Here is an 18646-nt window from a genome sequence, read left to right on the forward strand (position 1 = left end):
CTGCCTTGTTTGGCAAGGGTGGAGACTGGACTTTTATAGTCTGTGAACGCCCTTGCCGCTTGAGGACTTGATTATTTACAGATTGTTGTAAAATAGCTGGAATAATGCAGCGTACAACAATGTCCACTGTTTACTTGACTCTTTACTTGAACTACACGTATTGCTAAGCATTCACAAACTGGAAAATGGAATACAACAGAAATAAGTTAAGACAGAGGTGGATCCAGGTTTTATGAAGATCGCGGAAAGGGTGGGATGCATATTTGAATTCTCAAATTCGACGAGGGTGGGTATGGGTTGGGTCACATTTTCAATGTCAAGTTCAGTTCAGTGGGGGTCGGGGAGAAGAGAGTGGGGTGACTTAAGGATGCCTTTGAAAGCGGAGAGTACTAATGAATCATACTAAATGTATTATTATTTTGTTCTTGTCATTGGAGTCAATATGTGATTTTACTGACATGAAGCATTTCTATTGAAGGCAGTAGATAAACTTTCATCTTGTATGACCTCTGAAGCCCCATAATTCCTTGTGCAGAGTAATGTCCCTTGGGCACTCCAGAAACCAATGATCATGGGTTCAATTCCAAGTCCGTATTGTTTTATGTTTCTATATTTGTCAGCACCATACCCGTGCTCATGGGTTTTACCAAAGAGGTAAACGTCATAGACGTGCATCACTTTGGGTTTTCCTCCCACATTAAGCTGACATATAATTATATAACTGAAATACTGTTAGTCTCTTATGTATATTATTGATGTCATGTTTCTTCTAATGGCAGTTGTGTGTATATTTCACAATATAAAATGATTCAGGCATTACAAAACCACGGTTCCGTATTGAGGGCGGTACACGCCTTGAGGGTCGTGTCGAAATTAACATCAATGGTACATGGGGCAGCATTTGCGGTATCAACGTTGACGACAACATCGCCGCCCTAATCTGCAAGGACATGAATCACCCATCAGGCATTGCAGGAAAAGCCGGAAGTCGGGGTCAGACTGCAGGTCCAGTGTGGATCAACCAGTTAGCCTGTGATGGGAATGAGAGCAGCATCTTCGACTGCCCCTTGTCAGGATTCGGCGAGGAGGACGACTTATGTAAATCCCATCTCTACGACGCCGTGATACAGTGCCACTCCACTGGTGAGAACAATTTCAGAGTACTGGTCTCTCATACAGACATAAAAAATCACAAGTATACTACTCAACATTTGAGAGGGATACTGGCTATTTTCTACTGTTACATAACGTGAGGGCTGCAGCTACTTGAATTGTGTACTTTCTTTTATTAACTTCAGTGAAGCTGAAAATGACCAGTTGCATTGCAGTATGTTACACTGTCTGTATGGCACCATCTTCAAAGAGGGGGCACGGTTGGCCCAGTCGTCTACGGCGCCGTGATTCGCTGTGCAGAGTTGCGTCCCTTGGGCATGCTAGTAACCTAAGTTTGTGGGTTCGAATCCAGGTTCCCCCGATTATGTTTCTAGGTTTGTCAGCACCATACTCGTTGCTTTCATCAAAGTGGTAAACATCTGAGACCTGCATGACTTCGGGCTTTCCTCCCACATTAAGCTGAAATGCCGCGATATAACTGAAATACTGTTAAAAGCGGCGTTAAACCCAATTCACTCACTTAAAAACCCATCTTCAAAGAGCCATCGTCACTATATGGCTGAGATACTGCCGGTGTGACGATAAAATTTAACTCACTCACTCAAAGAGCCAAGCACACACATTCAGTCCCACACTCAGAATACTCCTACCAAATATTGAGTATTATAGGTTGTCAGGTCAGTATCGAGGGAAAATGAAGATATTCTCTGGTCTTCTTATTATGTGTTATAAGATGTTGACAAACAAATCCTAAAATTGTTTCAGAGTCAAATTGTTGGTAAAGTGTCCTTACATCAAATCATTTTCCTGATCCCAAATTTGATTACAGTAAACTACGGTTCAGTCTCATTAAAATCAGATCTTAGTTTTCGCCATCGCTCAACAAAGATCGGAGGACATCCCATTACTGGTCAGGTCAGAACGACCTTTTGTCCAACCAATCAAAGCATCGCTTACCAGATCATGAAAGTTACAGACGGAATGTGTTTTCTAATCATGCAACCTTGAAAACGTTAACACAGGGTATTCTGAACAACAGTTACGGCCCGTGCAACTGATTCAATCAAAATTGTTGTCTATGTCTCACTTCCGTAGGATAAACATTTGAATGGAGGAGGCGTTGCACAGTACATGGGAAGCACTGCCATACTATCTCAACCATATATTAGACATTCCGGTTTGTTCAGTTTTCAAAATTTCAATCAAGAACTGTATGAACATATTTTTCAAGCCTAGTCTGAAATGGAAGTTTGCCAGGTTGAAACGAGTGCCGTAAAGCTCGAGTAAGCTGCTTTCTAATTGGCTGATGTCGACTTCTTGTTAGTCATTTCAGTGGTAGGTCAAAGTATGCGAAAGGTCGTTCTGACGTGACCAGTAATTGGATGTCCTCAGATCTTTGTTTAGCAACGAGAACTTAGATCTGATTTTAATGAGATTGACTACGGTTATAACGAACTCAAAGGAACCACTAATTTTAGTTCATTATATTCATTTTATTGTTCATTATGAGCATATATTCAGCATATATACAGCAAACAGCCGGGACAAAAAAACAGTTTGTTATATCTGTCTGTTCATTATAAGCGTAGTTTACTATATTTATAGGCAAATATACAACTGATATATTGTTGAACACTCACTCACACATCAATAACTCATTTAGTTCATAGGGGTGGTCGGGTAGCCTAGTGGTTAAAGCGTTCACTCGTCACGCCGAAGACCCGGGTTCGATTCCCGACATGGGTACAATGTGTGAAGCCCATTTCTGGTGTCCCCCGCCGTGATATTGGTGGAATATTGCTAAAAGCGGGCGTAAAACCATACTCACTCACTCACTCATTTAACTCATCATGTTTTGGAATATACATAATGTTACTGGGTTTCATTATTGCTGTATTTTGTAGTTATAGTTTATGTTATACGTTACATTTAAACAGGTACCATCCCAGGTGAGTTTTAAGTCATAGTGTTCTTCATTTCTCCAGGCATCTACAACTCGATACAACAACAATTTAATTATTATTTTTGTTCTTTTATTCGTTTTTCAAAAAAGTTATTTTTGGACTCAATTGTGGATGGATTAGTATAATCAGAAATAACCTTCCTTAAAAAAAAAAAATTGCCAGAAACAAGGAAAAGCCAAATAAACATAAAAAAAACAATATGTAACGACAATGTTACTAAATGATTGGATTGATATTTTAACATCTTTGTTGCTATTGTTGTTGTATCCATAGGCAACTCATAATCCAGATGACTACTGTTGAAATATACCACTGCAGTCTTTTAATACCTTGCTACACTTTTCTGATATGTCTTTTCATGAGAGCTAACCTCACTATCGGCTCTCATAAAGATGGTGGTCTAAGACGACAGTGCACTGCAGCATTGCGTCCCTTAGCTGTCAATATCCGTTCATCATGGGTTCAAATCGCTATTCTCTCCAATTATAATCCTCGATCTTTATGCACCATACCAGGCTCGTTTAGTTTTCAAAATAATAACTTGCGAAAGTTGGTGCTTCTCTGTCGTGAATCCGATATAACTGAAATACTTTTCAAAGCTTTTAAAGTGGATCTTCGTACAATCATATACCAACCTCCGCAAGTTTCTTTCATTCTTTTCCTTCTTAGTTAGCTATTCCATACCGAACAGAACTAGGTACTCTGATTCTTGGGGCCACTGTTGATCCAGTCGTCTACGGCGCCATTATTCGCTGTGCAGAGTTGCGTCCCTTGGGAACGCCAGAAACCAATGATTGTGTGTTCGAATCCCGGTTCGCCCCGATTATGTTTCTAGGTTTGTCAGCACCATATCCATGCCCATGGGTTTCACCAAAGTTGTCAACGTCTGAGACCTGCATCACTTCGGGCTTTCCTCCCACATTAAGCTGACACGCCGTGATATAACTGGAATACTGTTAAAAGCGGCGTTAAACCCAACACTCTCACTCACTCACTCACTCTGATTCTTGTTGTCTCTTGGCAACTAAAACCTCATTAATGCACAGTAGTACTAGGCGTGTCCCCTTACTAATGTATGTAAAAGCCTTTTGTATTCAATACACCCTCTAATCCTCACAGACGTCAAAAGATGGTACTTGTTGTTACCCTGCCTGGCACTCTGCATTAAGGGGCTAAAACAAGGGTTGTTTGGCTTGGTAAACTGTCCAAGTGGTGTATCTTTGTTAAACTGCCGCAGGGTATCTCAGGGGTCTCGTAGAACTGGCATAAGTCCGGACTAGCACAAGCAACCACACCCAGACGTGCATGCACGTCGCTATATATTTGTTTATTTGTTGTTTAACGCTGCACTCAGCAATATTCCAGCTATATGATGGCGGTCTAAATAATCGAGTCTGGACCAGACAATCCAGTGATTGACATCATGAGCATCGATCCATGCAATTGGGATACAATGACATGCATCAACAAAGTCAGCAAGCCTTACCACCCAATCCCGTTAGTCGCCATTTCAACCAGCATAGTCACCTTATACGGCAAGCATGGGTTGCTGAAGACCTATTCTAGTCTGGATCATCAGGAGTCACGTCGCGATATGAGTGGAATAAACACGGACACGATGTGAAGCCCCATTTCACCTCACCTCCTATACCTGTACAACATGGTTTACAATGAAGGGATACATCTACGACCTGCCACTCTGTCCAGAGAGCGGAAGATCGGGGGTTCAATCCCAGTTGGATCAAACCAAAAGAAGTCAAAAGATGGTGCTTGTTGTTTATCTGCCTGGTGCAAGGTCCGAGGGGATAGAACAAGGTCTGGTTGGCTTGGAGATGTCAGGTCATACCAAAAGACGTAAAAAGATAGTATGTGTTGTTTGTCTGCATAGCGCTCTGCATTAAGGAGATGCACGGACACATTTGCAATAAATGCACTAATTATACCCCAGTTATACCCAAGTTCACCCCACCCACTCACCTATATTTTACTTTTATCCAGTGCGTCTATCAGGAGACATCAACGGCCGTACTGATTACGGGCGACTAGAAGTGAAACTCAACGGCACCTGGTCGTCTGTGTGTGAGAACGGCTTCAACGGTAACGCGGCGGAGGTAGCATGTCGACAGATGGGGTACAACAAAGGAAAGAGACAATGCTGTTCTGCCCTGGGGAATCTACCCAGGTCCACAGACCCGAAGATAACCAGGATCACATGTGAAGGCCATGAACAGATGCTGGCCAACTGCACCATCGCCCCGACCGGGGAGTGTGCCAATTATGTGTCAGTGGCGTGCAGTACTACGGAACTATCTGAAGGTAAGTTTTTACCAATGTCATTATTTAAGAAATACTGTATTCGATGTAATAAGCGCCCACGGCAATATTTGCTAATATATTGGCTAGTGAACAACCCCAATTAGCACCCCTTCCGATTGATCAATGTACACAAGACTTTTTTTTTCGTGTATAATACGCACTCATGTGTTATATCACCCTTAATTATGGGCAATTAAATTCTTGAAAAATATATCTGTCGTATGTAAACATTTCAGGCTGTTAGCATAGACCACGAAATTTACGATCTTTCAACTCAAAATAATATTCTAATAAACGCCCCCTATTTCTAATTTTGAGAGCGCCCTAGGCGCTTATTACGTTGAATACAGTAGCTGTTGTACACTGCAGGGAGAATAAACCATGAGGGGGTACAAGCTTTAACATTATTTACCCAAATTTTAATAATGATGACTCCCTGAATAAAATCCGACCTCGGAAATGTTGGTGAGTCCATTTTACGAACAGGTGGGTTAAGTTTGTTAATTCCCGTATATTCTCACAATGCTCGATTATCTGTACCTTTTCTTCTAATACCGATTGTCATATCTCTCACTCTTTTGGATGTTATCGTTCAGCCACTGTGTTTATCTGCGTAGTCCAGCTACATCTATAGGGAGTAACTTACTAGACACTTCCCTCTCAAAACTAAAGTGGTCCAATTTATGACGTCATCAAGTTGCGAACACATATTCAAATTTCCAGAAACGTGATCGTCACGTGATGTATGTTGGGATTGGTGATTGGCTGGCTTCTTAGGTATACCTTATATTATAAATAAGATCATTTGATGCCAGCGCCGAAGGAAATTGTCAATAAATATAGATAATAAGTTAAAAGTAACAATTTCAATGTTATCACAAATTCACAAGTCAGTATTTACCTTTTTCTTAATTGAAAACAAAACATTGAAAGATAACTAGGTTTCTAAATTTATAGTTTGACTTCTATAAGACATTTGAAGATATGATTAGAATGAGATACAGTAACACAAAGTTAAAATTCAATAAAGTGATGTCCAGTTATAAATATCTTATGAAAATATTGAATTAATAATGATTAACATTACGAGGCTAATTTAGAATGAGTAGGTCTACTGCCTGCGACAGTATAATTTTTTCGTAAAACCTCCCTTTTAAACAAGAAATAAAGTACTTTTTAAAACTTGAAGTATCCTTATGAAATGTTTGTAAATAAGTGTATTGTTTCAAAAAATAACTAAAAGAAAAGCTATTGACACTTTTATTTGATTTAATTAATTACTCATGAAAAAGAAAGTTACATACAGACAAGTGAAAGTCGACCAAATTCGAGTTATCTCCCTTGGTCGAGTACTCGAGTCCTTCAAACTGGACTCGAGTACATCTTAACTCGGCCCGTGCCCGATTACTCTTTGAAGCCCTATCCCCCGCCATGATATTGCTGGAATATTGCTAAAAGCGGCGTAAAACCATACTTACTCACTCACTCACTCACTCACTCTAAAGCATAGTCTGGAATGGAAGTCGCCAGTTTGAAACTGGTGCCGCAAAGCTCAAGAAAGCTGCTTTTTTGAAAGCTGCTTTCTTAGTGGCTAATTTCGACTTCCATTGGTCGGTCAAAGTTTGCAAAAGGTCGTTCTGACGTGACCTGTAATGGGATGTCCTCGGCGTTAGCGAGAACTTGTATCTGATTTTAATGAGATTGAGGGAATCTCAGCATGTGATTTATCCTGTTTTGTTTATTTAAAGCATTAATTGTTTATTGTTAAGCAAGTTTATCTCTGCAGCCGTTGTAATATGCAGCTACCAGCCGACTTGTCTTGCATAAAACACGGGCTGTGTACTCGCGGGCAGATGATCAGGTAGTATGCTGATCACTGTGTCTGATTAACGAGACTGAATTTCGCCAAATTAGGTGTGTCTGATTCAGAGTGCAAAACTGTCGGATTAACGGGTCTAAATATCACAGATTTAATCGCTTCTCATCATTAGCGTCGGATAAAGACGATTGTCGGATTAACGAGACTTGACTGTATTTGGTTAAAGTGTGAAAAGGTGCATTTAGTTATTTAATTTTAATATTCTCAGATGTTAATGTTGTGATGATATTCTTATTCATGTTTCAGAAGCACATAAACCACAACTGTTCTCATTTGCTTTGAAATATATTCATGTGCTAATGGGTGAAGATGAACCCCATTGGCCTTCGAAATATTACAACTGAAAAATAGTTATAATCAAAACAACATTAAATACTGGCAAAATTGTCCCCACTGCTCCAGTGTTTTTCTTTAACGAATAATGGACCGAACATGTACGTGAACTATTTTGACTATATATGATCCCGTGTTTTTGGAGTGAACGATTGACTTGCCTTTGCATGTGTTTGTGATGGGTGACTCTGGTGTGGCAGGATATGCTTACTATTTGATTCAGAAACACATGGTCACGATACAGTTGGAATCATACAAAGGACTCTGATTTTGGTAGAGATTTCTTTGATAACGTTGAACAATCATTTTTTGCTTTTATGTTCTACACATTTGCTCACAATCACGTGGCTTCCATTGCAGATATTGCAATCAGTCTTCCCAAGAATGGATTCACAGGCATGGTCAATGTCAGCCGATTTGGCATCTGGGGAGCCATTTGTGGAGAGAACTGGAATGATACTGAAGCAATTTCAGCATGCCGGCAGCTCGGATATGTTGGGGGAGTCGCAATCCCGGGCTCAGCCATCCCCCAAGGCATGCCACTGCTAATGGGGAATGTGGTCTGCAGAGACGATGATACCAACTTCAATGATTGCAGCCATGATGTCTTCGACACACAGCACGGGTGCGCGGAGTCAAGGCGTGGGGCAGCTGTGTTGTGTAGCAACTCTGGAGGTAAGCCGGCAGCATTCACTAGTGGTAGAGCGTCCGCCCGGAGAGCGGAAGGTCAAAGGGTTCGATCCCAGGCCACGTCATACCAAAAGACGTTAAAAGATGGTGCTTGTTGTTACCCTGTCTGGTGCTCAGCTTTAAGGGGCTAAAACAAGGACTGGTCAGCTCAGAGTCAGTATACTGTGTCTGAGTGAGGTATTCATGTTAAACTGTGGCATGGTATCTCAGTGAGGTAGCCCCATAAATCGGTCTCAGTCCGGACTAGTACAAGCAGCCGCACACACACACATGCATGCACGTCGCTATATAAGTGCATTAATCTTGGAGGCAACATTAAACCCAATTTCACCTCACCTCACCTCACCTCTTATATTCGGTATTTAATTTAAGGTTATGTTTCTTTCTTTCTTTGTTTGACACCGCACTCAGCAATATTCTAGCTATATGCCGACAGCAAAAAATAGGAATCTGGACCAGAAAAACTAGTCATTACATCATCAGCATCGATCTACGCAATATAGATGTGTTGACTTGCATCAACCAAGTCAGCAAGTCCATCAACCAAGTCAGCAGTTCTGACCACCTGATCCCAGTAGTGGCCTCTTGAAATACATTCATGGTCACCATGCCTTCAAGGCTCATATTTATATGTCAAATATCATTGCCATGTTCTAGTATGGAACTGTTTGTCCATTTCAGAGGGTGTTCAATACAGGATGGCTCCCGGGTCGGTGGGGGACAAAGGGATTGCCCAGCTCAACATCAACGGTCAGTGGGGCTACATTTCCCGCCTCGAGTTCGACGACAAGGACGCGTCCGTTTTCTGTCGCAGCATCGGCATGGTTGCAGGGCAGGTGTTGTGGCGTTCCCCATCCTCATCCAGCCTCAATGGCAACATCTTGGCATCCTACGTCAACTGCACGGGCTCCGAGGCCGCAGTTCACCAGTGTCGGGTGGAGTGGAACCCAGACAGAAACAGATACATCCCAGCCACATTCGCTGTGTCCGTCAGCTGCTTCCGAGGAGGTATGGCAGTTTGTCTTTCATGGTTCACACAGACCTTGAAAGGTCTGGAATTTAGACGTTCTTAAAAAGGCCTTAGGTGCAAGATTAGCTTGAAAAGGCTGGAATTCAGACAAAATGCTTTACAAAGGCCTTGAATTGGACATAAACAATCAAAGGCAAGTTCATTTTGAAATTTCGCTTTTTAAAAAGATTTGTTATTTTTTTACTTCACATTTCCAAAGGAAAATGTATCGTCATCTGCTTGACTGCTAAGAAGGCAATTGTTTTGACATTAGAGTTGCTTCCTGTCCTCACTCGAGCTAGACTGGTTTGCCTGTCCTAGAGCGCTTGCACTCATCGCCACAATTGAGCTGTTAGGAGGCAAAGGACAGGGTACCTGTCTACACTTGAGCATGTCATTCACATCAACTCTGCCTCGCCATTCAAACCCCATGGTTATATCACACTTTGCCGCAATGGCACAAATGTACATGGCAATGATTTTATAAGTTTATCATTATTAGGGCCTTAAATCTGTATGGCCGTAAATTTAGGGACTGAAACTCAGTATGAACCATGTCTTTTCTGGCCACGTGGTGACTGTCAGTATATGCCGATCAGGTGTCTATAAATAGTTATTATTTCGATGAGTGGTGCTGCCATGGTTGAAAATGTCAACTTTATAAGGTCACGAGAGGAGATAAATATGTTAAAGAAAAGAAAAACAGTTTTTAATTTGAGATATACAAATCTGTGTGCTACGTGTCGTGTGCCAGCAATGATGTTGTGTAATGTGTGTAAGTCACGTGATGTGTGCGAACGTCTTAGTATGTGCAAACTGTGTAATGTGTGTAAGCTACGTGATGTGTGCGAACGTCTCAGTATGTGCAAACTGTGTAATGTGTGTAAGCTACGTGATGTGTGCGAACGTCTCAGTATGTGCAAACTGTGTAATGTGTGTAAGCTACGTGATGTGTGCGAACGTCTCAGTATGTGCAAACTGTGTAATGTGTGTAAGCTACGTGATGTGTGCGAACGTCTCAGTATGTGCAAACTGTGTAATGTGTGTAAGCTACGTGATGTGTGCGAACGTCTCAGTATGTGCAAACTTTGTAATGTGTGTTAGCTACGTGATGTGTGCGAACGTCTCAGTATGTGCAAACTGTGTAATGTGTGTAAGCTACGTGATGTGTGCGAACGTCTCAGTATGTGCAAACTGTGTAATGTGTGTAAGCTACGTGATGTGTGCGAACGTCTCAGTATGTGCAAACTGTGTAATGTGTGTAAGTCACGTGATGTGTGCGAACGTCTCAGTATGTGCAAACTGTGTAATGTGTGTAAGCTACGTGATGTGTGCGAACGTCTCAGTATGTGCAAACTGTGTAATGTGTGTAAGCCACGTGATGTGTGCGAACGTCTCAGTATGTGCAAACTGTGTAATGTGTGTTAGCTACGTGATGTGTGCGAACGTCTCAGTATGTGCAAACTGTGTAATGTGTGTAAGCTACGTGATGTGTGCGAACTTCTCAGTATGTGCAAACTGTGTAATGTGTGTAAGCTACGTGATGTGTGCGAACGTCTCAGTATGTGCAAACTGTGTAATGTGTGTAAGCTACGTGATGTGTGCGAACGTCTCAGTATGTGCAAACTGTGTAATGTGTGTAAGTCACGTGATGTGTGCGAACGTCTCAGTATGTGCAAACTGTGTAATGTGTGTAAGTCACGTGATGTGTGCGAACGTCTCAGTATGTGCAAACTGTGTAATGTGTGTAAGCTACGTGATGTGTGCGAACGTCTCAGTATGTGCAAACTGTGTAATGTGTGTAAGCTACGTGATGTGTGCGAACGTCTCAGTATGTGCAAACTGTGTAATGTGTGTAAGCTACGTGATGTGTGCGAACGTCTCAGTATGTGCAAACTGTGTAATGTGTGTAAGCTACGTGATGTGTGCGAACGTCTCAGTATGTGCAAACTGTGTAATGTGTGTAAGCTACGTGATGTGTGCGAACATCTCAGTATGTGCAAACTGTGTAATGTGTGTAAGCCACGTGATGTGTGCGAACGTCTCAGTATGTGCAAACTGTGTAATGTGTGTAAGCTACGTGATGTGTGCGAACGTCTCAGTATGTGCAAACTGTGTAATGTGTGTAAGCTACGTGATGTGTGCGAACGTCTCAGTATGTGCAAACTGTGTAATGTGTGTAAGCTACATTATGCGTGTATACATACTGCATAGCTAAACTGTGTGTTAGCTAGGTAATTTGCTGAGCTACGGAATGTGTTTAAGGTATGTAATGTATGTGACCTGTGTGATCTACGAAATATGTGTAAGCTAGACAATATGTGTGAGCTAGTGACATTATGTTCTTAAGCTATGTAATGTGTGTGAACTACGTAATACATGTAAGCTAAGTTCTACGTGTGAGCTACTGTATACTTGTAAACTAGGTAATGTGTGAGAGCTCTTTAATGTGCATGAGCTATGTACTCTGCGGAAGGTGTGTCATGCGTGTCAGATATTTGAGAGAATTGTTTAAATTTCCAGTTCGGATAGAACGAGGAGACAGCAAGACAAACGGTATAGTCAAAGTCTACAACAACGGAGTGTGGGGTGCCATATGCTCTCAAGACTTTGACAACCAAGACGCAAGTGAGTGAAACACCGTTCCCATCAGAGAAAGTCACCTTCATAATGATTAAACGTTACATCAGAGTTGAGTATCATCAAAGCTCTACATTTGTTTTGAACTACAAATTTCTCCATCACCATGATTGCAGCAATAAAATGTAACATTTAAATCAAAGTTTCAAAGAATTAACATAACTTTGAAACTATTTCTAGAATATTCTTACATATAGTTCTACAGTGACATAAAGATGTACCACACAGTGTTATCTCCAGTGTGGTAATATAAGCTGGCATATGTTGTTATTGTTTTGCTTTGAATCATTCTGTTTAACAAACATAAAGCAGTGGTAATTCTTATCACAGGTGTTAAAGCCCCTTAAATGATTTTGATAATTCTTTATTGGTTCATTTTCGGGTTCATTACTCATTGCAAAATGCCCCTCTGAAAGAGACAATTGTAAATGGCTCTCTGAAAATACATGTAGTTACGTTTCTTACATTTCATTGTTTTTAAATCCAATTTTCCGACACTACGTTTAAGAGATCAATTAGAAATTGTTTTGGCATGTTTATTTTTATATGTATTTCAACCTCCAATGAAACCAAACCAAAACAATTTTCAAAAAATGGACCTTAACTATGTAATGATAATGATAGTTATATAATAGAGACTATCTTGCCTTTTCTCTGAATATGAGACAGATTAGATTGTTACACAGTCTGTTGGTTGTATGTCCACAGCCGTGATATGTCGGGAACTAGGGATGACTGGTGGACTGGCCCTTTGCTGCAACCCCTACGGCTTCAACTTTGACGACGCTGTCATATCGGAGCTAAGGTGTACCGGCAAGGAGAAGTCAGTTCGGGATTGCAAGTTCACCTCTCGGCAGCGCACCTCCCTGTGCTACAGACAGAACTACGCCTCCGTGGCCTGCTACAACAACACTCTGTCAAACAGTAAGTCGGCTGATCACGTGGTGAAACAGTTAGTCTTTGGATGAACATGTGGTTGTCAAACAGTGAGTCGGATGAACACATGGTCGTCAAACAGCGAGTCAGCTGAACATGTGGTCGTCAAACAGTAAGTAGGCACTGATCACATAGTAGTCAATTAGTAAGTAGCCTGGACACGTTGTCAAACAGTGAATAGGTTGAACACGCAGTGAAATAGTCTTGGGATAAACATGTGGTAGTCAAACAGTGAGTAGGCTGAACATGTGGTAGTCAAACAATAAGTAGGCTGATCATGTAGTAGTCAAATAGTAAGTAGGCTGGACACGTGGTTGTCAAACGGTAAATAGTTTGAACACGTAGTGAAACAGTTAGTCTTGGGATAAACATGTGGTCGTCAAACAGTAAGTAGGCTGAACATGTGGTAGTCAAACAGTAAGTAGGCCTATCACGTTGTCGTCGACAAGTAAGTCTTAGGCTGAACATGTGGTAGTCAAACAGTAAGTAGGCTGGACATGTGGTCATCAAACAGTGAGTAGGCTGAACATGTGGTAGTCAAACAATAAGTAGGCTGATCATGTAGTAGTCAAATAGTAAGTAGGCTGGACACGTGGTTGTCAAACGGTAAATAGTTTGAACACGTAGTGAAACAGTTAGTCTTGGGATAAACATGTGGTCGTCAAACAGTAAGTAGGCTGAACATGTGGTAGTCAAACAGTAAGTAGGCCTATCACGTTGTCGTCGACAAGTAAGTCTTAGGCTGAGCATGTGGTAGTCAAACAGTAAGTAGGCTGGACATGTGGTAGTCAAACAGTAAGTAGGCCTATCACGTTGACGTCGTCAAGTAAGTCTTAGGCTGAACATGTGGTAGTCAAACAGTAAGTAGGCTGGACATGTGGTAGTCAAACAGTAAGTAGGCCTATCACGTTGTCGTCGACAAGTAAGTCTTAGGCTGAACATGTGGTAGTCAAACAGTAAGTAGGCTGGACATGTGGTCATCAAACAGTGAGTAGGCTGAACATGTGGTAGTCAAACAATAAGTAGGCTGATCATGTAGTAGTCAAATAGTAAGTAGGCTGGACACGTGGTTGTCAAACGGTAAATAGTTTGAACACGTAGTGAAACAGTTAGTCTTGGGATAAACATGTGGTCGTCAAACAGTAAGTAGGCTGAACATGTGGTAGTCAAACAGTAAGTAGGCTGAACATGTGGTAGTCAAACAGTAAGCAGGCCTATCACGTTGTCGTCGACAAGTAAGTCTTAGGCTGAACATGTGGTAGTCAAACAGTAAGTAGGCTGGACATGTGGTCATCAAACAGTGAGTAGGCTGAACATGTGGTAGTCAAACAATAAGTAGGCTGGACATGTGGTCATCAAACAGTGAGTAGGCTGAACACGTAGTCAAACAGTAAGTAGGCTGGACATGTGGTCATCAAACAGTGAGTAGGCTGAACACGTAGTCAAACAGTAAGTAGGCTGGACATGTGGTTATCAAATCGTAAGTAGGCTGAACACATGGTAGTCAAACAGTCGTATATTTCTTCCATAACACTAAGACACAATCTCCACTCGACAGACTACACCATCAGCCTCACTGGGGGGTCGACCTACACCGGCCAAGTGGCCATTACGTATGCAAAGGTTGAAGGTCGCGTCTGCAGCGACAACTGGGATGACCCAGATGCAGCCATTGTCTGTACCACCCTGGGTTACAGTAAGGGCGTGGCCTACAGCCACTACAGGTCGTCCTTCTCCTACTTCGACTACACTGGCCCATACTGGACGTCCCAGGTCAACTGTACTGGCAACGAGACCTCGCTGATTGATTGTCCTCACATTGGATGGGGCAACGTCACAAAATGCACCAGCGGCCATTTTGGTGGAGCACTGTGCTTCAATAATGAAGGTAGTAAAAGTGTTGAAAAACCTTGTTCTTTGTGTAATTTTGTAAGTTGTATCACTTTGGCACTGAGGGCAAAATCTCTGCAATTATCTTTGTAATCTTGCATCCCTACGCTATCAAGATCTTTGTGATTGTTTGTTTGAATCTCCGATTTGTCCTAATTATGTTTTATGTCTGTCAGCATCAAACCCATGCTCGTTGCTTTCACCAAAGTGGTAAATGTCTACTAAATATGTCCAATTAGATTTTTACCCCACATTAGGATGACTATTCTTTTATTTATTTAAATTAACATTAAAATAGTTTACCAAAATAACTCGCGGACTCTTAAATATATATGGTACAATATTGATTCTGTTCACCGCAAATAGCTGTAAGATTGCTGATGTGGTGTAGCAATAATCACGCTTTCATTGTTTCCAGCAGTGTTAAGTGGGTGAGTGGATGCCATATGCTGCAGTAAGCAAGACATAAGCTACACCACTGTCGTGGTCGTACAGTACTATAACATCCCTCACATATGTAACAATTTTTATGTCAACACTGACCTCCCTTGACTTTCCAGGTCTGTATTACCGCCTGTCCTCGGGGGGTGACCAGTGGGGTCGAGTGGAGGTGGCCGTAGATGGACAGTGGGGGACACTCTGCGACCGGTACTGGGACAAGAGAGAGGCCAAGGTGTTCTGTAAGAACCTCGGGTTTGACGATGGGGACACATTCTACGGGTCCTACAATGATACAGCCAAAGGACCAGTGTGGGAGTCGAACCTCCGATGTGACGGTGGGGAGAAAACGCTGAATCAGTGTCCCCATGAGGGTTGGGCCATATCGACATCAAGGACTTGCTCGGATCACAGCAGAGACGCTGGTGTCTTTTGCTATACTAAAGGTACGTGCCTAGGAAAAACAAGTCAGAATGTTTTTTGCAAGAAATAATAACAAAATAACTCATTTGGGCACACGTGTTGAGAACTGTTCATCTGATTATTTGTCTATTCCTTCATCTAAATAAGGCTATATAGTTTCCAGCCTTGCAGAACTCGACGCCGCACAAACACCCCACCCCAACCAACGCACGCACGCACGCACGCACGCACGCACGCACGCACGCACGCACGCACGCACGCACGCACGCACGCACGCACGCACGCACGCACGCACGCACGCACGCACGCACGCACGCACGCACGCACGCACGCACGCACGCACGCACGCACGCACGCACGCACGCACGCACGCACGCACGCACGCACGCCCACCCACATCGCTATGTAAGTGCTATAATCTTGACGTTAAACCCGGCCGGCCCACCTCACCTCACCTCACCTCACCTCACCTCACCTCACCTCACCTCACCTCACCTCACCTCTATCATTTTATCTTCATTTCCAGTGAAGCTGAGCACAGGTGTGGGACGCTCAATTCAACATGGCGGCGTGTTGTGGAACCAAGGGGGAGATTGGCATTATGTCTGCGACACCGGCTTCAACGACATGTCCGCCCGCGTCGTGTGCCAGAGTCTGGGCTTCAAGGACGGACGTTCCATCTGCTGCTCCGCCTACGGCAACACAAACTCCTACAACAAAGACATCATCACCAACATGACACTGCGATGCACGGGAGAGGAGGAGTCTATATCCGAGTGTATGGTTACTGAAGACTGTGCCAGCAAAATGTACGCCTCAGTGGTGTGTTCAGACGACCCACGGGAATTTGTTAGTAACAGTGAGTAGTAATAATAATTATAATAATAATAATAATAATAGTAATAATAATAATGATAATAATAATGGTGGTGTGGTAGTAGTAGTAGTAGTAGTAGAAATTTAGCCACTTATATAGTGCTAAACGCCATACAATATAGTATGCTGAAAGCACTTAAAGAGTGAGATACCAAACTCTTCCTTAATCACCAAACCTATCTCCAAGAAAGCATGCTTAATTTCATCAAAAGTGGACTTTGAATAGAGATTCCATATCGAAAAACAAGATTACAGCCTCTCGAAAACACCACGAAAATAATCATTCACTTATAAGTACACTATTAATGAAAAGGGTAACAGCTGGATCTATTCTTCTGAAATGGTTAAAGACCACCTAATTAATTCATATTACTATATTTTGTATCGTACCTTTCATCATTACCCATCATTATATCAAACACATATTTCATCCCTTTACCACATCTTTAGATTACACACTGACCATCAACAATGACCAGAAGCACTCCGGCCAGCTTCGTGTGACCCACTATGGTGTTGAGGGGCGGGTCTGTAGCAAAGACTGGGACGACGAAGATGCCACAGTGGTGTGTGGAGCTCGGGGATATACAGGTGGGATGGCGTACAAGCATTCCTACTTCGGCACATACTCCACACAGCGCCAATTGGGACCCTACTGGCTGAACTCATTTAACTGCACGGGTGATGAGAACGACCTGCTGGACTGCCCCCATCTCGACCGGACCAACTTGGGCAACTGCTCCAACAAACACACTGCAGCCGTTTTGTGCTACAACGACTCAGGTACGTTAATGAACAAGGACCTGGGTGCCGTTGTACAAAGTGATCTTAGCGCTAAGGTGATCGTAACTCCCATACCTTAACATAGACTTACGACAGTCGTAGCGCTAAGGTTGTTTTGTACAACGGCGCCCTGTTCCGCAAAATGATCTTAGCACTAAGATGATCATAACTCTCACACTTTAACATACACTTATGAATGTGGTAGAGCTAAGATCGCTTTGTGGTATGAGACCCAGGTATTTCATAGTCGTTCAGGTTATATATTTAAAAAACAAGGTATGATGAACCCACACAAGCCACCTTCAGTTATGAGCTTTTTCGGTTATTTTACCAGTAATTGAACATGTCATAAGTCCAAAACAGCCAACCGCCTCCATCGTCTAGTGGTAGAGGTCTGGAGCTTGATCACCGTCTGCTCCATACAAAAAAAGATGGTACTTGTTGTTGCCCTGTCTGGCGCTTGGCAGTATGGGGCTTAAAGAAGGACTGGTCGGCTTGGAGTCAGTATACTGTGTGGGAGGGGGGTGTTTATGTCAAACTGCGGCATGGTATCTCAGTGAGCTAGCACTATGAAAGTGCCATTAGTCCGGACTAGTACAAGCAGCCACACACACAAACACAAACACATGCACATGCATGCATGTCGCTATACAAGTGCAACAATCTTGAACGTGAAGTTACATCCCATTTCACCTCACCTCCAAAACGAGCAGCATATAGAATAAAGGTACTTGTCAGCCATGTTTAACCTCACATATTAAACAGCCTTTGATGACAGAGTGGGCCGACTGCCTATACCATGACAGGGATATTTTTATCTTCACATATTATTATCCCTATCAAAACTTGAGAAGTATAATGAGAATATAAGAAATCAGAATATAATCACAATCCTCCCGTTCCAAGCACGATTCCAATCCTATGTACCAGTGATCACTATTACAGGTGTTGCGTACCGAGTTGCTGGAGGAGGTAGCAACTTCTATGGGAGAGCAGAAATCCGCATTGGCGGTGTTTGGGGCACCATATGCGATAACTATTGGGACGCCAAGGAAGCCAATGTCTTCTGTCGCCAGCTCAACTTCAGCGACGGCGTTGCCATCTCCAGAGCACGTTATGGGCAAGGGTCTGGCCCAATCTGGCTGAGTCATCTGCAGTGCACCGGCAATGAGAAGTATTTCCACGAATGCCCCCACCGAGGCTTCAAGGACCTATACTCCGCCCCCTCGTTCGGCTGGCCCTTCACACTGCCCTGCACCTCCCACAAGGACGATGCTTCAGTCTTCTGCTACAAGAGTGGTAAGATCGCAATATCTTTCCGTCTCCTTGAGGATCATGTGTTCGCATGGGCGGATA

At 42.7% G+C, this 18646-nt stretch overlaps 1 protein-coding gene across 2 annotated transcripts in view; it reads left to right on the plus strand.

Moving 5' to 3' along the window:
• Window positions 1-18646, plus strand: part of LOC124131528 (deleted in malignant brain tumors 1 protein-like) — a 104600-nt gene that overhangs the window by 74153 nt on the left and 11801 nt on the right. The window contains exons 19-30 of one of the 2 annotated variants that reach the window (XM_046494827.2): window positions 814-1143; window positions 3051-3062; window positions 5076-5393; window positions 7966-8280; window positions 8977-9303; window positions 11828-11932; window positions 12653-12868; window positions 14439-14768; window positions 15331-15654; window positions 16158-16490; window positions 16958-17290; window positions 18236-18589. In XM_046494827.2, coding sequence (XP_046350783.2) covers window positions 814-1143; window positions 3051-3062; window positions 5076-5393; window positions 7966-8280; window positions 8977-9303; window positions 11828-11932; window positions 12653-12868; window positions 14439-14768; window positions 15331-15654; window positions 16158-16490; window positions 16958-17290; window positions 18236-18589 — 3297 coding nt within the window. The remainder of the gene's footprint in view (window positions 1-813; window positions 1144-3050; window positions 3063-5075; window positions 5394-7965; window positions 8281-8976; window positions 9304-11827; window positions 11933-12652; window positions 12869-14438; window positions 14769-15330; window positions 15655-16157; window positions 16491-16957; window positions 17291-18235; window positions 18590-18646) is intronic. The other variant, XM_046494828.2, reaches the window with a different exon arrangement.

This window comes from Haliotis rufescens, unplaced genomic scaffold (genome assembly GCF_023055435.1).
Source record: "Haliotis rufescens isolate VD_foot unplaced genomic scaffold, xgHalRufe1.0.p SCAF_1, whole genome shotgun sequence".
NCBI lineage: Eukaryota > Metazoa > Mollusca > Gastropoda > Lepetellida > Haliotidae > Haliotis > Haliotis rufescens.